The 20,269-nt window shown below is 41.8% G+C and overlaps 1 protein-coding gene across 1 annotated transcript in view; it reads right to left on the bottom strand.

Moving 5' to 3' along the window:
* SPIDR (scaffold protein involved in DNA repair) overlaps positions 1 to 20,269 on the bottom strand; it is a gene marked incomplete at both ends in the record, with an annotated part of 203,492 nt that extends 183,223 nt beyond the window's left edge. The window contains 5 exons of the mRNA XM_080639494.1: positions 6,286 to 6,452; positions 8,982 to 9,155; positions 10,600 to 10,678; positions 12,072 to 12,227; positions 20,255 to 20,269. Of these exons, the coding sequence (XP_080495620.1) occupies positions 6,286 to 6,452; positions 8,982 to 9,155; positions 10,600 to 10,678; positions 12,072 to 12,227; positions 20,255 to 20,269 (591 nt within the window). The remainder of the gene's footprint in view (positions 1 to 6,285; positions 6,453 to 8,981; positions 9,156 to 10,599; positions 10,679 to 12,071; positions 12,228 to 20,254) is intronic.

The following is a 20,269-nucleotide window of genomic DNA, read 5'->3' as shown; positions in this document are numbered from 1 at the left end:
TTAGAAAGCACATTTAACAGAACAAGAAAAAGACCATAGTATTCCACTAATACTTCTCTTCCAGCATTTCTTTGAAAAAGGATTTCAAACAAATTCAAATTAAACTTTTGTCCAATTTGGCCTGAGGAGTCCTGAAACAGTTTGGAAGACTACTTCAGACAAATCAAAACCCAGCAGCTTTTTCACTGTCCTCCTGGCTCTTTGCAGAGCACAAAATTATTAGCAAATTATCAATAATGGCAAGCAATAGAGCACCTCATCAGGGGTGGGGAAGCAATTATGACAAAAGCCTTCAACTTTCTATCAATGTTCTTTACTCCTCTAGCTTTATCCCTTCTCTCCCTTCAGAGACAAGCACTGCACTCCCAGCAGTGCATGCTCTACTCTTTCCTGTAGCCTCTTCTGCTGTAGCACCAGGCAGGCTACCAGCAGGAGACAGATGAGATCCTCTTTCACTGCTTCACCTCTTGAGATGGAGATCAGGGCCCTGACAAGGCAAACATATACCACCTTGCTTCTCCTTAGTACACCTGAAGACCCTCTGCAGTGCTATGAAGACTGCCACTTTACTGAGAGGTGCCAGACCTGAGGAAACACAGATGTCTCCTGCAGCATGCAGACACAGGGAAACTAACACAGGCCCTTTGAATCTTGTTTAAAACACCACAAAAGAAGGGAGGAGATGAGGGAAGACAGCAGAGAGGGGCGCATTTGATACATGGACACCGAGATAGCAATGCTGTCAGCTGCACTTACAGTTGTTGCTCTCCAGAGCTGTGCATGAATTAATACAGGGCTCAGCTGAAGCCTTAAGTTAAACAAAGCAGAGGGGCTGGATTAGCATGCACAAACAGCCCAGTACTTCAAACATAAAAATACAGTCTGGAAATGACAGCACAAGGCAGCAAGGTCTACAGTCTGTTTATGTCACTGTAATAGTTCCTGCAATTCATCAGATTTTGTACACCCAGAATGTGGTACACAGGAGTTTCTGCTATACTTATTTAATAACACATCCAGGAATTTCACTAGATAAGCACACAGAAGTACAGCTACCTCAGGGACACTCTGGATCACCTACGAAAGCATGCACAAACACACACATACATGCAAGCACCTGTAAGTATGAAAACAGCCAATGAAACTTCCTTCAAAATGGGCACCATGGACTTTCAAGACTTCTACACCATCAAAAAGACACTTGAGTGTCAAAGGACTCGTATGACTGACCGCATCATTCCTGAAAATAATAAGCCAGTTCAGCTACACTGAGATTTAAATTCCCATCTCTCAGAATTATAAAGAAAAGTTTTCCCCAAGGTACTCTGAACCATCAAAGCAAAACGAACATCTGAGCCAGTTAGGTATTAACTGAATTAGGATCTTCAATCCCGATTTAAAATTAATGGGGTCATTGTTTAACTGGAGGCTTACAAGAAGCTAGTTATAATGCAGATAGCCACAGCTCACCCAGAAACATGCTGTTTCCTATTCCAATAATCTGAGCAGATCATGGAAACAAAGTTGAGAGGGAAACTATTGTCTGTGACTTAGGAAAAAGCTTCAAAGCTCCATTTCTGGATCAGAAGATGCAGGGACATCCCTGCAGATGGGATGCAGCAGAAAGCAGCTGGTGCACAAGTTCTGTTTTGTCTAGCAGTTCAGGTATAAATCATTCCACCTTGCTGATATGAACACAAAAGGCATCTGTTTCTGTACCACTACTGACCTGCAATATTTTGATTAATAGGTCTCACCTCAAAAGCCCACCTGAAGAGTCCTGCTAGAAGAGACCGAATCTACCCAGAAAAGTAAGGTTCTAGTTTTTGGGAGACAGGCAGGAAAGAGGCAGGGAAGGAAGAAGGATGCTGCCCAGACTGGTTATGCTGTCTGCATCCTTAACACTACTCCAAGATCCAACTGGATAAAGCCCTAAGCAACCTTGTCTGACCTTGCACCTGAGCTTGCTTTCTGCAGGTTGAACTGGAGACATTTTTAAGTCCCGTCCAACCTGAATTACTCCATGAAGTACATATTTAGAGTAACAGTAAGCTTGTGGGGGTTCTTGTATATATTCTGTTTCCTTTGGTAATGGACTGAAAAAAATAAGTGCTTGCAATAACATGGTCATATCACCACCCTTTATCAGTGTTAAGGCATCAGTCTGACAGGATGACACAAATACCATTTGCCATAATAATGATTTCCTACCTTAAGATAACCTCTTTTAAATTCTGTTACACAATAATAGTTCCAGACTCAATTCTAATTACTGAGCCAATGATAGTCATCATTACCATTATAATGGATCAAGAGAGCAAGGACATAAAAGCAAGCCCAGAAAATATTGGCCTACTCATCTTTTAAGTGATCTCTTCAGAATTTCATTATGTTGAATCCCCCCCAATGTAATGCCACAGAAGGGAAGAGTTTGTTTTTTTAAAAAAGCAAAGTTAAGATAATATTAAATCCATGAACGAAGCAACTAAGTGAACTTTATTTAGACAAATAAGAAGGCCTCAAGTAAAAGACATACACCTACATACATTCAATGTGCATGAAGGACTTCTCAAATGTGTTCTTCACTCAGGGAAAATCCCAAAATTAACCTTTTGCACAACATTACACAAATTTTTTTGCACAAGACTCAACATCACATCAGAATGCCTGCTGTCAGGGCACACATACTGAAGCACAATAGAGCTGAGAACACAGCAGTGATCCTTTTCACACTTTAAAAACACATAAAACAAACAACTGAAAAAGAGAATTGCCCTATCACCATTCAGCAAAATTCTTTGGGGATATTGGTATTCTCTATGTATTTAAATGAAACAAACTCTTAACCATGTGGGGTTTTTTGATGAATTTTCAGCCAAATTAGAAGTTAAGATCAGCAGATAAGCTTAGTAATGTGCCCTGCAATAAAGAGGGTTTGCTATAACCAGTTAAGCTTTATTAATGCTGCAAGTGCAGAAGACTATCTAATTCCTACACATCAGCAATATAAAGGGTGAAAAATTCTACTCACAGCAGTCAGGGATAAATGTTACTTGCCTTGCCTATAAGGGAGGCATATCTGGCTACTCACTAGCAACTGGCAGGTAGATTTAACACACAGTAAAAAAAGACCAAAGTAAGATACCAAAATTATATACTCCATAAAACCACTGGCCCACTATAAGTGACTAAGTTAGTCCCTTAAGTCTCATAAGAAAGGATCTGAGTATGATGAGATGATGCCAAGCTTAGTGTACAGGGCCAGAGAAAGTAACCAGTTTAGGAGGCAGTATGGCAGAAGACATGAATTGACCTACAAGAGCACTAGATTTCATTTAATCCCTAGCATTAAAATATGTAGAAGTTGAAAATAACTCAGAGATTAAGAATTCTTATAAAATATGGAACTCCAAGCTCATGAGACAAAATCTCTGCACAAGTGTGGCAAAAAGCAGTCATTTCCAATGCATAAAAATGTTAGGTCAATTCTGAGGTGATTAAATAGTGCTCTTCTGGAAAAGAAATATGCTGAAAAAGATAACATTAATGTTTAATTGTTATTTTAGCACCACAGCCTCCAAGAAAAAGGTCAAGTAGGCATCCACCACAGGCAACTGAAAGCACAGGAATTCTCAGAATAAAACCATCTGGGATCAGGCCTTCACAGGTCGTTGTCCTGCACCATCTTAAGCAAAAATTTAACCAGTTATAGGTCAAAGGAAAGTTAACAATTAAAAAAATAACTCTCCCATCCCTAAAGATATTCAAAAGAAAGCAAAGCACGGCCATGTCATATCTTGGATGTTTTCTTCAAAACTTCTGAACTGAACCAAACCCAAAAATTAGTTAACAGCTGCTTCCCACAAGGCCAGCTTCAACCCGCCTTCCTCATTGTCCTCTGTCAAGCAGCTTTACATGTCAGAGGTGGCTAGCTGATAGGGAAGACACAGCACAGGAACTTGGAACATAAAGTAAAACAGGGCTGTAGCTTTGCACTCTACAGATAAGCAAGAGTTTTATCTTCATACGAAAACAATACACAAAGTGCTTCTACGTAGTTAATTATAACTGAATAGAAATAAATTTCAAAATAGATCTGTTGGTATATACGAGGGGAAAAAAAGCCGTAAAGTTATTAATCTTTTGACATTTCCCATTAGAAACCTAGTCCACTCCTACCATGGGCAAATACTACCATAAAGAAATTTTGGCAGCAATCCTAAACCTCCAAAACCTCTTGGTATTTGGCATATTTTGAAGTGGGGTAGAATAAACTTCATGGTCTTTTGATTACCCACACACTCCATTAGGTTGCAGAGATTCAGTAAATACCACAAAAATGATGATATATCAACATTTGGCTTTTTTTCCTTCCCCCACCATGAACTAGGCCACAAAATTAACAGGCCTTTTTAAAGAATACTCATACAGCAAATGACCTCCTAGAGTGAACACTGCTTTTCTATTCTGTCTTGGAAAGTTCTCCAATGGCCTGGCTGCAATATTTTTGCAGGAAACCAGCATATCCCAAGAAAAGCAAAACAAAGACTACAACAGGCACAGTGATCGCTGGGGATTTACCCCCCTGCATATGCCAGATTCCCAGAAGAAAGTTTACTGGTGAGGCTGACCACCCACAGAAATTCCCACAGCATGGCACTCCAACTGGGAAGAGAGAAAGGGAAATCTGCAGAGGCATCCTCAGATTCCCAGTGTACCCACATCTTTTGCAGTATCACAGCTTCTGGTTAGGGTTAAAACCTTTTTATTGCAGTATGGTTGCGTCTGAAAAAGTTCTCTCATGAGCACCATTTACTAATATGAACATGTCTCATAACATTTATCCAACTCTCCATCTATATCAGGGTAAGTCATGCTGGTATAACAAAAGCAGAACAACTTTTACTGCTTGCATAAACCCCAGTTCTGTTTTCCCAGGTTTATGCAGACCTCCTTATGTGATCTCCTCTGATGCTGCTGCCCAGCACTTGCGCTATTTAAAATCACATCTTCATGAACCTGAAAAATACCTGACTAACCCTTGCTGAACTCTGAGCTGCAGATGCTGAACTGCTACTGACACATGTGGGCAAGCCGAAAGCTTGGCCATATGTGTCACCCACCACAGCAGCTGGCATGCTGCCATGCTCTATGGCCAGACCCGCTCTTTTGACACCCTGGCCACAAAAAGGCAGCGTCCCCAGAAGGGCAGCTGGACCCTGTAATGGGGCTGATTCACTAGGAAACTGGAAACTGCTCCTCTTCTACGAGCAGGACTCACCATCATACTCCATCCACACCCTCTCACAGTGATCTTAATAGAGAATCTACACCTAAATTTAAACGCGGTTTAGTGAATCTTCAATGCACTTCGGTAGCAGCCCTCCCCGTGCCCATCTCTGCCGCCGGCAGGAGCCCGACCCGTTTCCCTCCCTCATCCGCAGGCGGTGGCACACCTCCAGCCTGCGTGCCGGGGCAAAGCAGCCGCCGCAGGGGCCCGCCCGCAGGAGGCGGCGGCCAGACCGGCAGGCGGGGACGCGCCCGGGGCCGAGACCCGGGAGGCTCTGCCCAGGCCTGCGGCGCCCTCTACCGGGGCCCTACCGGCAGCGCCGCCCGACAGAGCGGGCTCGCGGCGGCCCGGTCCGGCACGCAGGCAGGCGGCTGAGCGAGTCCTCACCGGCGCCACGGCTGGCCGGGCAATGCCGCCGGCTTCCTCCCGGCCCTCCGCCACCGCCTCGTCCAGCTCGTTCCCGCTGCCGCAAGCCCTCTCGCTGGGCTCCTCCGAGAAGGACACTGGCCCTGCTCGGCCTCCCCCAGGCCAGGCAAACCCAGTCCCTGCACCCTGACCGCGGATGCCAGCCCCAGCCGGCTGGGCCTTGCCTCGCATACTGGAGAGCATGGCAGGCACTGGAGGATGCAGCCAGCTTCCAGCGCCAGAGGTTAAATGTCACTGTGCCTAGCATACTGTCAAGTCTGGGGTCTTTTAATACAAGTCATTTCACTGTTAGATACTAAATAAGGATAAAAACTTCTGCTATTTCTTCTATGGTTGACACAGCATGCCTTCTTTATAAATAAAATAATATTTTCTCCATATATGTAACATATGTAATAATAATAAAATGCTACTAAATCTTAGCTGGCAAGATTCTTGTGTACAGAATTCCTTCTGGAAAGATAAGGTAAGCAAAATCCTCACTTTCCTCCAAATTAAATGCAATCAAATATTAATATTCTCCATAATTATAGTAGAAGATTTTTTTTTTTCTTGAAACAGTTTCTTACCTTACAAAGCACATCATTCCCAACATTCTCTTCTTTGACAGGCAAAGAATTAAGATTTGTGCAGGAGTCAGAGTCTGATATCTCCAGTGAGCTGTTGTCTTTTTCTGATCCATCACACCTATTGGTGGAATCACTATCCTGCTCCCAGTCAATGAACTCCAAGTCATCTGAAATACAATATTTGTATAAAGAGTTTTTCTTAATCACCATGTATTATTCATAACCATGAGGTCAGAGTAACACTACAGTTATCCCAAACTTGAGAAAACAAAGGCAATGTTATTTTTTTTGCATATGTTCAACTGATCTTTAACTATTTTGTAATCCTGTCTCTCATAAAATCTAAATTGTAGAAGCAGACAATCTTCCATGAAAAAGATACAAAAATTTCATACAAATAAGATTTCAAAGCACTGATGGCAAACTGCTGAGGTAGGAAGAGGATTTTTAGTTTAGTGGTTACTAGTTTTCCTAGGGTTAAGTGCTTTGTTTTGGGGTTTTTTTTTTTGCCCAGCTGCATCTGATTTACAAGTGCACCTGTTCAGAAATTAACTGCTGTAAGCAAACACCTCAGACAGTGATCTGGAATAGCTGAAAATTTAGTGTAAGTTAACATCTGCTATTAGTGGTAACCTCCTCACAGAAATGAAAAAGCTAGTTGAAATGGTCACTTCCTAAAACACCACGGCTAAATACACACGTCTGCAAATCAAGCCTCTAAGCACATCAGGGAGAGGGCTGTTTAGGATAATTCAACAGAAACAGGCACAAGGAAAGACACAGTATTTTCAAATAACCTCATACCTCTGAGGAGCTCCTGAAGGCAGTGGAAGCCTGAGCTGCTGTAGCAGCCTCGCCACCCTTCAGGTGCAAGCGCCACAAGGTACTGAGAGGAACTCATTTTGTATAAATGAGCATGTTTGGAGGAGAACAGATGAAAGCTTTTTGGGGGTTGCTTTTTTGCTTCTGTAAATGGCACATTTCTAACACCAGAAGAGTTGTGTGTAGGGGAGAGGCAGCAGAGAAAGGAAGCACCTGCAGAACGCTCCACGCATCTGTACAGACCTATGGAGCTGTGGCAGTACCTTCTGGACTTGGCAGTGCTACTATAGTCTTAAGTCACTAGTTTCTTCATGGAACTTCCAGACTCTGAAGTCACTCAGAGAAATAAACAGCTCTGGTGTTGCCTGCTTTTTCCACACACATGAATGCATTTCCCTCTCTAACTACGAGAAAACTTCATCAGAAATTTTAAACACAGACCATGGGTGACCAGGCAGAACACAGAGGTCTCTGTGGAAGCTGTGTGGCAAGCAGCATGCAACTTGTGGCAGGCCTATGAACTCCTTAATAAAATATAAGGCAATCAGTTTTATCTTGTCATGCTCACGTCCTAGCATTGTCTCTGTAGGTGAACTTCATGTGAAAAGGGCATGTCACTTCTAAAAAGGCTTTCTCAGATATTGTTGCCATACTTACAACTGTACCTCCACATGCACACACACACAGATACATGTGTACAATACTGTAAACATGTACATAGTGTATAAGATGGTTACTTGGAAAAGCATGGAAATTACAGTTCATTTACTCCCCACTGCTTATATATTCTAGGTTTTAGGAGAAAACCAGGAAATTATTTTATTTCCTCAGTACCTTCAGGCAGATACATAATGCATCAGGGTTTCTTCATCTACACAAGGAAACAAGTTTTGCTATCTTACAAGAGTAAAAACACATCTGTGTGATGGAGAGAATTAAAGATTAAAACCTGCAGGATATACTTGCAGGAGACAAGTCCAATAGAATGCTATTAATGGCAGGTTAGAAAGATTCCTGGTGAGCATTAGATTGCAGTCTAGAAAACTGTAGTCCTTCCATTTCCAAAAGAAGGAAAGAAAATTACTAGGAATTACAAAAGATGACCAATAGACAGGTCAACAACAATGTTGTATCAATGACAAAAATATGAAAGAGGAAGATTAAGAATTTTTGTTTTAAACCTAGGGAGCATGCTTACTTGAAGTCTCAACACATCAGACAAGAAGTAAATCAGTCAATTCATTTGCTCAACTCACAGTGGTGTTTGAACACTTTGCCAGACTTCCAGGATGTGAAGTCTAATTATAATACTTCAGATCTAGCTTAAGTATTACAAAACTAACCTGATTTATTTTTCACATTGAAAATACCTCCTTGCAGTTCTAATGCAAATTATACATTATCCTAATTAATGCTTAAATAACAGCACACAAGTAAAGATTTTTTCAGTCTCCAGCTGCACTTTTTAATCAATTTCTGTCCCTGCTGTCATCCAGTGCTCCATGAATTAGAATGGAAGTCCTAAGAATAAAATTCATGGTTGTCTGCCCAGCAAACCAGGTTTGTAAAACAGGTTGTGGCACAGTACCTGTACCACAGAACAGAAATGGAAACAGTACAAATAAACTGTAATATATTGAAATGAACTGACATGCTTTATTTGATGCTGTCTAACCTGCCCAACTACACTCCTTTATTCCAAGGTCCAAAATTTTTTGTACATAATTTATACTAAGAGCTTATTCTATATTTAAAATTGACAGAAAAAACCTCTAACTGATTTAACCAAATTAGGATCAGATCATGTTTCATCAGAATGACATCAGAGTCATTTCATTTCAGCACATGACAGATCTGCTTGCATTTGAACTTACCTTCACTGCTTCTGTCCTCAGGACTGCTAGGCAAATCCTCTATTTTGGAAGCATGAATTTTTTTCCTCTGCAACCTTGGAACCAATATTTTATTTCCATCATCTGAAAAATCACTGCCACTAGAGGTCCATGTTATGCCCTCAGCTTCCTTAGAGCTTTCAGCAGCAGCAGATCCTATTAAAAAGAATTGCAAACTGTTAGATTGATACAGAAATGTAATTTTGTTAAATTTAAATTCTTCAGTTACACTGGTTTTGAACTGGAAAAGATGTATCAAATCTGTCACCAGGCAGACAGCAAAAAGCATTAACTCACACATACTTCTTACACATCTATGCATTATTTTTATTTTGGTTCTCCACAATAAATGCTCACACTTCATTTCATACAATGAGGCTACCATTTTGTCCTTCACCACAGTGAAGACATACAGTGTCTGACACTCTTCTACAAACAGTCCTAAGGCTCCCACATGTGTCCTTTTAAAATGATAAGTTGATTAAATAAAGACTGTCCTTAGAACTCTGAGTTTGGGATTTCTCCTACTTTATACAAAGAACAACAAAAGACTGAAAGTACTCCGTCAGCAGAGACTGCTCTCTGGTTTTGTCCTGAGAGAAAAAGAATTTAATCTTCTCAGGAGTAACAAATAAAAGTTGCATTTTGGAGTGAGACATTTGAATTCAAAATATCTTTATTATTTTAAATAACAAGGAGAAAAGGATTGATGCATGGACCATACATAATTAGCAATCATAGGAAGGCAGAACTTTGCACTTTCTACCACTACTAAAGCTTTTAAGGTAAATGGAAAATTAGACAATTATTGGAGATTTTGAATTCGCCAGGAGGGTCCAGAAGAGAGAAACACAACCACAACTTCTTCTGCAACACACAAAGATTCTTTTCAGAAATCTAGAGAAGTACAATATTGAACCCCAAAAGGTGACCAAGGTCACCTACTTAACTCCAACAGAAGCAGCAGAGGTGCTGGAGCAAGCAGAAATAAGGATGAAGAAGCCACTGCTCCCTCTTTCCTTCTTGTCCTCAAAAAGGGAAAAACTGGAGGAAATTAATAAGTCCTTCTCTTTATTATGCCTAGAGTTCTTTTTTTTTTTTTTAATCACAATATTAACCGACTTGGGTGCCTATAGAAGACAATGAAAGCAGGAGGTTGGCAAAATTCTGATTTTCTGTCTGTTGTTGCTCCTACTTACAAAGTATCTGTTTTTCTCTCATGCCTGCTTGTCTGCCTCTAGCAGAAGAAAGAATAATTTCACCCACTGACTAGACAGCTAAGGGCTGTTTTTCATTCTCCTCTAGAAAATGTGAAGAATTTAAATATCTTGTCCCTGCTACAACACGTACAGTATACAGCATTAACAATGCTTCTTTCACCTGCTCAACAGCAACAGCTGAACTGCCTGCAGCTTTGCAGGATATATTTCTGGCACTTCAGGTGAACAGAGGAGCCCAATCACAATAGCATCACAACTGTGTCTCTTACCAAAATTAGCTTCTGATTACAATAACAGAGAAGAAAGCAAACAGTATTTTGAGCCAACTTCTATCTTGATAAAGGGCTAAACAGCACCAATATGAAATAGTCATAACATACCTGCTGCACATTCAGCAGATGTTAACAGTGCTCCAAGATGCTTCTTAATCCTGGATTTCTTATCAGTAGGTCTCAGGGACTATATTAAAAAGACACAGATTTAATCACCAAGACATTAAAGACAATTTTAACATGTAGCAATACACTCAAAACTCTTGCTATTCACCCACCACAACTTAGTAGCACAATTTCAAGTGAGTTTTTCTATCTTCTACTAGACTGCAATATAACAAATGAAGTAATAATGCATGAGAACAGTATCATAAAATCTGAATTTTCATTGTTTTGGAAAATATAAACTTCTCATGACTATGACAGGAATCACATCTGACCTTGTGAAGAACTAGAGCCAGTATTTTCAGCATTAAAATGTCAAAACTGGGCAGGAAGAGCACGCTTGATAAAGCAGGTGCCCTGATCAAGGGTTACAGAAAGAAGCACTCACTGGCCCTGTCTCTGATTTTATTAAATCCCACAAGCAGTGCAGTACTGACTGCTCAGTACCAGAGGAAGAAATGGAAAAGCACCTTGACTGAAGATGATTTTCAGCACAAAGCACTTCTTAATGCTGGCTGAACGACCATCTCTGTTCATGACCAATGAGACCAATACACACACAAAAATTAAGTATAATTTGATATATGATCCAAAACAGCATCTGCACCTAGATCTGCAGGGTCATGAAAAAGCAGGATTTTATACAGTGCATTCATTACTGCAAGCATACTCTTTAAAATTGCTGAGGAAAACTGGGGTTGTTTAGTCTGGGGAAGGCTCAAGGGGAGACCTTATTGCTCTCTACAACAACCTACAAGGACGATGGAGAGAGGAGGTGGCTGGTCTCTTCTTGCAAACAAGTGATGTGACAAGAGGAAACAGCCTCAAGCTGCACCAGTGGAGGTTTAGATTGAATATTAAGGAAAATGTCCGCCCTGAAAGGGTGGTCAGGTATTGGAATAGGCTTCCCAGGGAAATGGTGGAATAACCATTCCTGGAAGTGTTCAAAAACAAAACAGCATAGGTGAGGCCCTTAGTGACATGGTTTAGTGGTGGACTTGAAGTGGGGTAACAGTTGGACTTGATGATCTTAACGGTCTTTTCCAACCTAGTTGATTCTATCTAGCAAAAAATCTTCAGATGAGAACTAGAGTCTTTGTTCTGTATTTTGCAGGAAACGCAGCACTCCATCCAAAAAATCAAATAACTTTTGTATCCTTTAGTGTATCATTGAAATTTTCCAATTGATAAGTGTTATCTAGAATATAAAAAGTTAACCTATGTCCAGAAAACTACAATGAGTTAAGACAATGCCTTCATGCAACCTTGGTTTCCATTTTTGTCTACTTTGACATTCGTAAAAATATGCTGTTCATTGGGAAACAAAAAAGGGCAACATCTTGTAATGCAGTGCATGGAAATGGGTTTACTGTCAGTTTACATCTTTTTCTTACACCACTAAGCCAGCCTTTTACCTCCGGCACTGAAGTGCTCTGAAAACCATCCCCACACCTAAGCCACGCATTGGAAACTGAAGTAGCAGCCACTGATGTCCTGACATTTGACTTTTTCAGCTGTAGGGGTGTCTCATCTGGGAAGGATGTGCATTCCACTTTCCAAAATCGCTTCCTCTATGAGGGAAAAACAAACCCGTTAAAGCACTGTGTACATGCAATTCTTTTCAAGTTAAATTTACTTATCTAGATTGCCCCTTAGTATTTTCTGAATACTTACAAACAAATTTCAAGTTTTAATGAGCTGGGTGAAAAAAAGTCCTGAATAAGTTGGGCTGATGCCAACCTGATGAAGTTTAACCATGCCAAGTGCAAGGTCCTACAGCTGGGTCGGAGCAATCCCAGGCACAGCTACAGGTTGGGCAGAGAAGAGATTCAAAGCAGCCCTGCACAGAAGGACTTGGGGGTGTTGGTCAATGAGAAAATGAACATGAGCCGGCTTCAGCGTGCGCTCGCAGCCCAGAAAGCCAACCGTATCCTGGGCTGCATCAAAAGGAGCATGACCAGCAGGTCAAAGGAGGTGATCCTGCCCCTCTACTCTGCTCTCATGAGACCTCACTTGGAGTACTGTGTGCAGTTCTGGTGTCCTCAACATAAAAAGGACATGGAACTGTTGGAACAAGTCCACAGGAGAGCCACGAGGATGATCAGGGGACTGGAGCACCTCCCGTATGAAGATCGGCTGAGGGAGTTGGAGCTGTTCAGCCTGGAGAAGAGAAGGCTGCGTGGAGACCTCATAGCAGCCTTCCAGTATATCTGAAGGGGGCCTACAAGGATGCTGGGGATGGACTATTTATCAGGGCCTGTAGTGATAGGACAAGGGGTAACGGGTTAAAACTTAAATAGGGGAAGTTTAGATTGGATATAAGGAAGAAATTCTTTACTGTGAGGGTGGTGAGGCACTGGAATGGGTTGCCTAGGGAGGCTGTGAATGCTTCATCCTTGGCAGTGTTCAAGGCCAGGTTGGATGAGGCCTTGGGTGACATGGTTTACTGTGAAGTGTTCCTGCCCATGGCAGGGAGGTTGGAACTAGATGATCTTAAGGTCCTTTCCAACCCTAACTATTCTATGATTCTATAGTTGCAACTATTTTTATGCAACACTAAATTAGTACCACCACCACCAATGTCATGGGTAACTTTAATTTTTGGCAAGTATATTCCTTTCTGTTGCCTAAGTTACACCTGTAGTACCTACAAACTGCCCAGTGAAGCTGAAAATATTATCCTAAACAGGACCAGCTCTGCAAAACACACTTTAACTAAATAATTCCTTGAAACTTGCATTTAAACTGATTTAATTTTGTTATGCAGGAGGTAAAATCAGATATCCCTATACAGCTCTCCATTAAAAACAACCAACAAAAAAACCCACAAAAAAACAAACCCAAAACCAAAATCCAGACTCTTTCAGCTCTAAGAATAACATCTGTTTTCATAACCATTACCCAAAAAATAGTAGATTAAGTGTTGCCTACTCCTTATATGGGACACCAGGAGTCATTTGGATTATTAGGTAAGTCATGGAACAGGATGCTGCTTGGCATCAATGCTTATCTACATCATAGCATCATGCTATGCAACTCATGCAACAGATTTTAATGCTGAGAATAGCTGAGGATAAGAATTGCCTGTTATCACATTCAAAGTTATCTTTCAGATTCTACACCAGTTTCCACACATAATCTTGAGCATGATAAATATCTTAGCCCACTACACTACTGAAATTTATCTTACAAAATGTTGACTATATTCTCTGCCTGAATGTATCTTTCTTCTTCTGTTATACTTCCTCTCAACCGAGTATACTTCTTACATATATTTAAGAATTACTCCAAAGTTATATTAATCAGCACATACATTTTCAGCCAGGGTGGTCAATCAGGACTAACACATACTTTAAACTAAGAAACATGTGCAAAGAAAAAAAAAAAAAAGTCTTTGGCAACTTTTGTCCATTTTGTAACTGGCAATGCATATTTTTTTCCTCTAGATCTTTTGAAGTACTCATCAGAATGAAACAAGTACTTCTCAAAGGCATTTTACTTCGCCCTCCAGTCAGCCAGTCCTATTGTCACTGTGAGTGAAGTCAAACAAATGGGCTTTACAGTTTCCTCTGACAGTAACTGATCTTGCCAAGATCCTCTCTAAAATTGCTGTGGATGTTTACACCCCAAAGCAGCTACTACAAGAGGTCATTATCACCAAAGTCAGACTGTCCCCATAACTACTCCCACAGACCTACAAACGAGACATAGTACAATCTTGAATCTGATGTGGTATTAAATAACAAATTGAAAGCACTTTAAATAAGGACACGATGTCAAGTAAGGAATCTATGGCATTTGAAACAAGAAAGTTTAACCTTATAATACAAAGATAATCTAAACCCTGCCTTCCTCCCAGTGAAGCTGCTGGTCCAAGCCTTGATCTCCAGAGACACGAACCTGTACATTGTGCTATCCTCTTGGTAAGTACTGCTGTCTCTGCACAGAAGAAAGCATGGACAGGGCAAATATTAACAACTGAAACACATCAAGGCCCATTTTTTGTTTTTGCAGCAACATGTCACAGCAAGGCCTCACTCCAATTGGAGACATTTATTTTACCTTCATGTCCCCCAGAATGGACCACTTCTGTTAGGATCAGTTAACAGTACAGCCAGCCAGTGGTGCACCAAGGCTCAAAACCATGCCATGGCTCTAGTTTAGGGTTTGTTTGTTTGTTAACCTTATACATATAAGCAGGGCTTCCAGCACTGGCTGTTTTCGTAGCCTCTAGAAGATTTTGCAAGATACATCTTGCAGACAAAAATTCACAGCACAAAATACAGTTCACCTAAGCTTATTTCTTAAATGGCACACTCCAGTTTTGAAGAATCTGTGCCAACAACAGCACTCTGACTTGCATGTGGGTTTACAATACACTGCTTTTGATGGCAAACTAAAAGCAAAACCAGTCGCAAATAAGTGAAAGAGCCCAGAAATGCATGCACAAAGAGTTACATGAAACAGGCTTAATAATCTATTTCTATTGTTACAAAGCCTAATTAACATAGAGCTAGAGAATTACTCTTCATTAAATTTCTCATCCATGTTATTCTTTAAATCATGACACTCCCTCACCAACAGAATTCTTCTATTTCTCTCTGCTGTGCCATACTGATGGAGCAGAGAAAAAGTCAGGGGACAAACAGTAGACCACAGCAGAGATATGGCCAGTGGAGCACAACTGTCGAGATGGACAGTGGGATTGAGCGCGCCCTCAGCAAATTTGCCGATGACACCAAGCTGTGTGGTTCGGTTGATACGCCAGAGGGAAGGGATGCCATCCAGAGGGACCTTGACACACTTGTGAGGTGGGCTGATGCCAACCTGATGAAGTTTAACCATGCCAAGTGCAAGGTCCTACACCTGGGTCGGAGCAATCCCAGGCACAGCTACAGGTTGGGCAGAGAAGGACTTAGGGGTGTTGGTCGATGAGAACATGAACATGAGCCGGCACTGTGCGCTTGCCTACAAGGGCCTACAAGGATGCTGGGGATGGACTATTTGTCAGGGCCTGTACTGATAGGACAAGGGGTAACGGGTTAAAACTTAAATAGGGGAAGTTTAGATTAGATATAAGGAAGAAATTCTTTACTGTGAGGGTGGTGAGGCACTGGAATGGGTTGCCCAGGGAGGCTGTGAATGCTCCATCCTTGGCAGTGTTCAAGGCCAGGTTGGATGAGGCCTTGGGTGACATGGTTTAGTGTGAGGTGTCCCTGCCCACGGCAGGGGGGTTGGAACTAGATGATCTTAAGGTCCTTTCCAACCCTAACTATTCTATGATTCTATGTGGGAAAGAAATGCTATATGAGAGTCAGCAAGGTAAAAGCTACATGCTAACTTCCTCTCCCTTAGTAAAAAGGGTTAGGGTGCATATAGAAAGGGTATGCTTATAAAAGATGAGAAATCACCAGACTAATAAAAGTTGAACAAATAGGTGATTTTACACTTAGATGGTATAGATGGTTACGCTTATATTTAGGTCATTAAGAGTGCAATGTGAAGTGGCATTGGGAACAAATCTTAAACATCTGGAATACTCCTTTGAAAGCATTAGACAATCATGGCTGTGACAGGCAAGAAAGAGAGTTTTAACAGTTGATGACTGTTAAGGACAGAAGAGTGGTTACTCATTAGCACTTCATTAGCCTAGATAAGGGCAGGGCTGCTCAGATTTTCAGAGCAGCACTACAGCTATGTCTCAGTGCAGGTGGTCTCATTGCAAACCACAAACAACTGGAGACCCCTCTTTGCCTTCTTCCCAAGCACTTAGCACTTGCCAGACTCTGCAGACACAACGAGGAACCAAACCAGCAGAAAACTTCTTTGGGAAGAAGCACTAGTTGTCTACAGCTGGCACAGCAGTGGAAGAAAGGATACAAGGACCAGTGGGACCACTCCAGCAGCTGCTTGACACCATGTCAGTCTAATTACAACCTGAAGAACCGTTGGTACTGCTGACAGCTCTGGTTAATTACCTCTTTTTCTCACCATGTCTCCTGCTCCCCAGATAGAGGAAAATATGAGAGTTTCCACAAACACCACACAGAAATTTAGAGTCACTATAGTCACCAAGAAAAACCAAAACCAGTTCCTGAAGTCCCAGAACAAGAAAGTAAAGAAATACATCCTCTACATGAGACATTCTTCAGCTACCACAAACTTCTGGCACACAGCGTTTGGAAGGAAGAGCAAGAGAAGGGCTTACAATTGATACTGACAGCAGTGACCTACAGTGACTTACAGCTCCCTGCATTTAATGCAGATACCTTTCCACCATTTTCCTCATCCTACTCCACCTTAAAAAGAAATGGAAAAACAAACCCTAAAGTCAACTCCCCTCATCCCAAGCTCTTTGCCAGTTTAAATCTCTTCATATAAATACCTGATGTGAACCCAGGAAATTGGATCTACAGCTTCAGTCCACAGTTACTGGAGGTGTGCAGGGGAGCTTGTCATAGTAACACTGCATGCATGTGTATGGCTGCTTGTATACCAATTTCAACATGCATAAAGTAATGTTTATGTGCAGATATAAAGCATAGAAATGTATTTTTTATTAAAAAAAATCTGTGATCTGAACATTGTGTACAACAGAAAAGAGCTACAGATACATGTAGATATAAAGTTCCAAGACGTACAACTCAGAAGAAAAAATTCTCAAGGACACTAACACCACCAGAGGGTTCCCTGTGGCTGAAGACTACAGCACAATGACTAGAAGTGAAACACAGTAACTGCACTTTCCACATATAGCTCATGTCGCCACATTTCAAGTTACAAATGCACTACAGCAGCAGAGAGGCCAGCGCAACCATGGGCTTGGGAGTATTGCAAGCAAGCTGGGTGCAACCCTGTGGGGCCTCTGTTGGGCTCTTCACCCTCAGGCACGGTGGGACAGTGTCCATGCCAGGGAAGGCACAGTCACCCTTCCTCTGTGGAGCCATCGGGGCTGCTGCTCCCTGACACCCCTGGCACAAGGGCCTCTGCCACAGGAATGCATCAGCTAGCACGCAGAAATGGAAAGTCATCTTCTCCAGCCTGCTTCAAGGCAACAGAGAAACTAATGTTTTAAGAAACCTGTTTCTCAGAAATAAATATTTATAACAAAGATAATCTGAAGGCCACACTGTTCCCAAAGAAATGCAGTAACAACACTGAGTTCTCTTAATCTTGAGTCACAAGGTTAATCATAATTTTTTTCATCTGGCTTAAAAATGGGGCACATAAAGAAACCTTGTGTAATTTAGTAATGTTATGCATAAAGGGTCTAGAGACAAGAAAAGAAAAATCATCAAATCAGCCTCAAAAGAGCTACAGCATGTAGACGTGGCATACCTCATAAAAATCAAGATTTATTACAAAACTAGTCAGGCAAAGAATCTTCTGAATTGCACAGAGCATCTGAAGACAAAATATGATCTCTGAAATCTCTGGTCACAAAAGCATCGTGTTTTGTCTCTGGAGCAGTTCCTTATAAAGGAGTGAGAAAAAATTAAATTACTCCTGCTGGTGTCAGTGGAATTGAGATCAAGCCCTCCACATAAAAGGCACCACAAGCAATCTCTCCCTCATTACTCCTTTAGTTATTTCCAGTGAGATAAAGGTAAGTCAGCCTGCATGGGTGTAGATGTAAGGAAAAGTGAGACATACTGAAAATTCAATTAATGAGCATAACGATTATGCAACAGACTACTAAATGTATGGGGTTTTAAATAGGTGGTCCTACCTAGAACATCTCCACTCAACCAGTCTTTATTGTTCCTCATGCCAAATACTTGTTACCCAGAAGTACCCTATAGTGACTGGGACTGTATTTTTCAAAGACTACTTACAATACAGCCCTTTTTACCCCAGGCAATCACTTTCTTGGGGCTACTCCAAAAATCATGGAATGAACCCCCAGGAAAACATGACCTATACAAGCTTAGTTAAGCAAGAATATAAACTAATATATGCTCACATTGCAGAAAAAAAAAGAAGAAAATCACAGAATAGGAATACTATTGAAATATACTTCGTATTTATAACTGGTGCCAAGCAGTTAGAGAGAAATTTGCACTCTATCAAAATGGTTAAAACAGAATTATTTCAGAAAAACTTTCACAAGATTAAATTATTCAAACCAGTCAGAATACAATACCAGTATCATACTCTTTTCCATGTATCAGGTTGGTTTGGGTTTTTACATTGTTTAACTAATAGTCAGCAAGTAGAAAGGACTGCTGTCTTTTCACTTGACCTGTACAGTTTTCATTGACAAAGTAATGAGGAACATTATCTGTGTCTGCAAAATAAACTACTATTATGAGAAGCTGTCATCACATTACAATGAATTGATTAAACCTTGGCAGATGAAGTGGGCAGGTTTTCACAAGTCAAGAACATAAAAATTTTTGAAAGAAAATATGTAGAGAGTCTGTATTGAAAAGTAATTTTAATGTAGTAGGTTATTTGAGGCTTGACATTGACATTTTCTTCTATAAAAATTATTTTAAAATGTGGTTCTATTTAAAAAATGGTGTAGAATATTCAGAATTTTATCCATATACTAAATGGGAAATGAAATGCTTTAGAGTCCAGATCTGTCATTTGGACTCTGTATTTATATAGCAAACAACCACAGTTGTCTTTCAGCAGCACCTTAATATTAGAATAAGCACTGCAAATCAGAGATAGCATCCTAATGACCATCCTGCAGGCTCCATCAAACACAAACTACCACGATAACGAGACTGCAAAAAGCAGCACAGGGCCTTCTCCCCCTACTCCCACTCATGCCCAGAGAAGCTAAGCTGCTCAAAACAATATTAAACCTAACAATTTTGACAAGGCTTCCTCTTACAGGTTTACTTTCCCTGCTGTTTTCCCTGACTGCAACCTAATAAAGAGGCTGAATTACACTTTCCCCTCGGCACAGCTGTGCTTCTACTGTGCAAGGATGAAGAAAAGGCTCTGGAACAGGTTGCCCAAACAAGTGGTAAGTGCTCCACCCCTGGCGGTGTTCAAGGCCAAGTTGGACAGAGCCTTGGGTGACATGGTTTTTTTGGTGAGGTGTTCCTGCTCATGGCAGGTGGTTGGAAATAAATGATCTTAAGGTCCTTTCCAATCCAAGCCATTCTATGATTTTAAAACCTCAGCGTTGCGCAACCGGCAACACCACACAGGCGGCGAAGAGCCCGTTTTCCCGCCCCCCTTCCCGGCGCACCCGTCTCGCCTCGGAACGACCCGCAGCGAGATATGTCGCTCCAGCAGCCCGAGGGAGGGGCGCCGCCGGGCCGCTTCCCGGCAGCCCGCGCTCGGCGGGCCCCTGCTACCACCTGCCCGGGCAGGGCGCCGGGACCCCCCTGCCTGGGGAACCGGCTGAGTATCTTTTACACCGGGGTCAGGCGGGGAGGGAGGCGCGAGCCCGAGCTGCAGGCTCGGGTGTGGGTCTGAGAGGACAGCAGGGCTGCTCCTCCTCCGCCACACTTGCCCTCCGACCCTCACACCGGGGCTGCAGGAGGGGTTGGCCCTGAGGGTAGCGCAGCGCGAAGCGGTCCTAGCTCACCACAGCCGCCCGCCAGAGCCCCCTCCCCTCCCGAGCGCGCGCAGGTACCTTCCTACTGGGCAT

This window comes from Psittacula echo, assembly GCF_963264785.1.
Source record: "Psittacula echo genome assembly, chromosome: 2".
Classification (NCBI taxonomy): Eukaryota; Metazoa; Chordata; class Aves; order Psittaciformes; family Psittacidae; genus Psittacula; species Psittacula echo.
The sequence above is the reverse complement of the archived record's forward strand: the minus strand, read 5'-3'. Positions and strand labels throughout refer to the sequence as shown.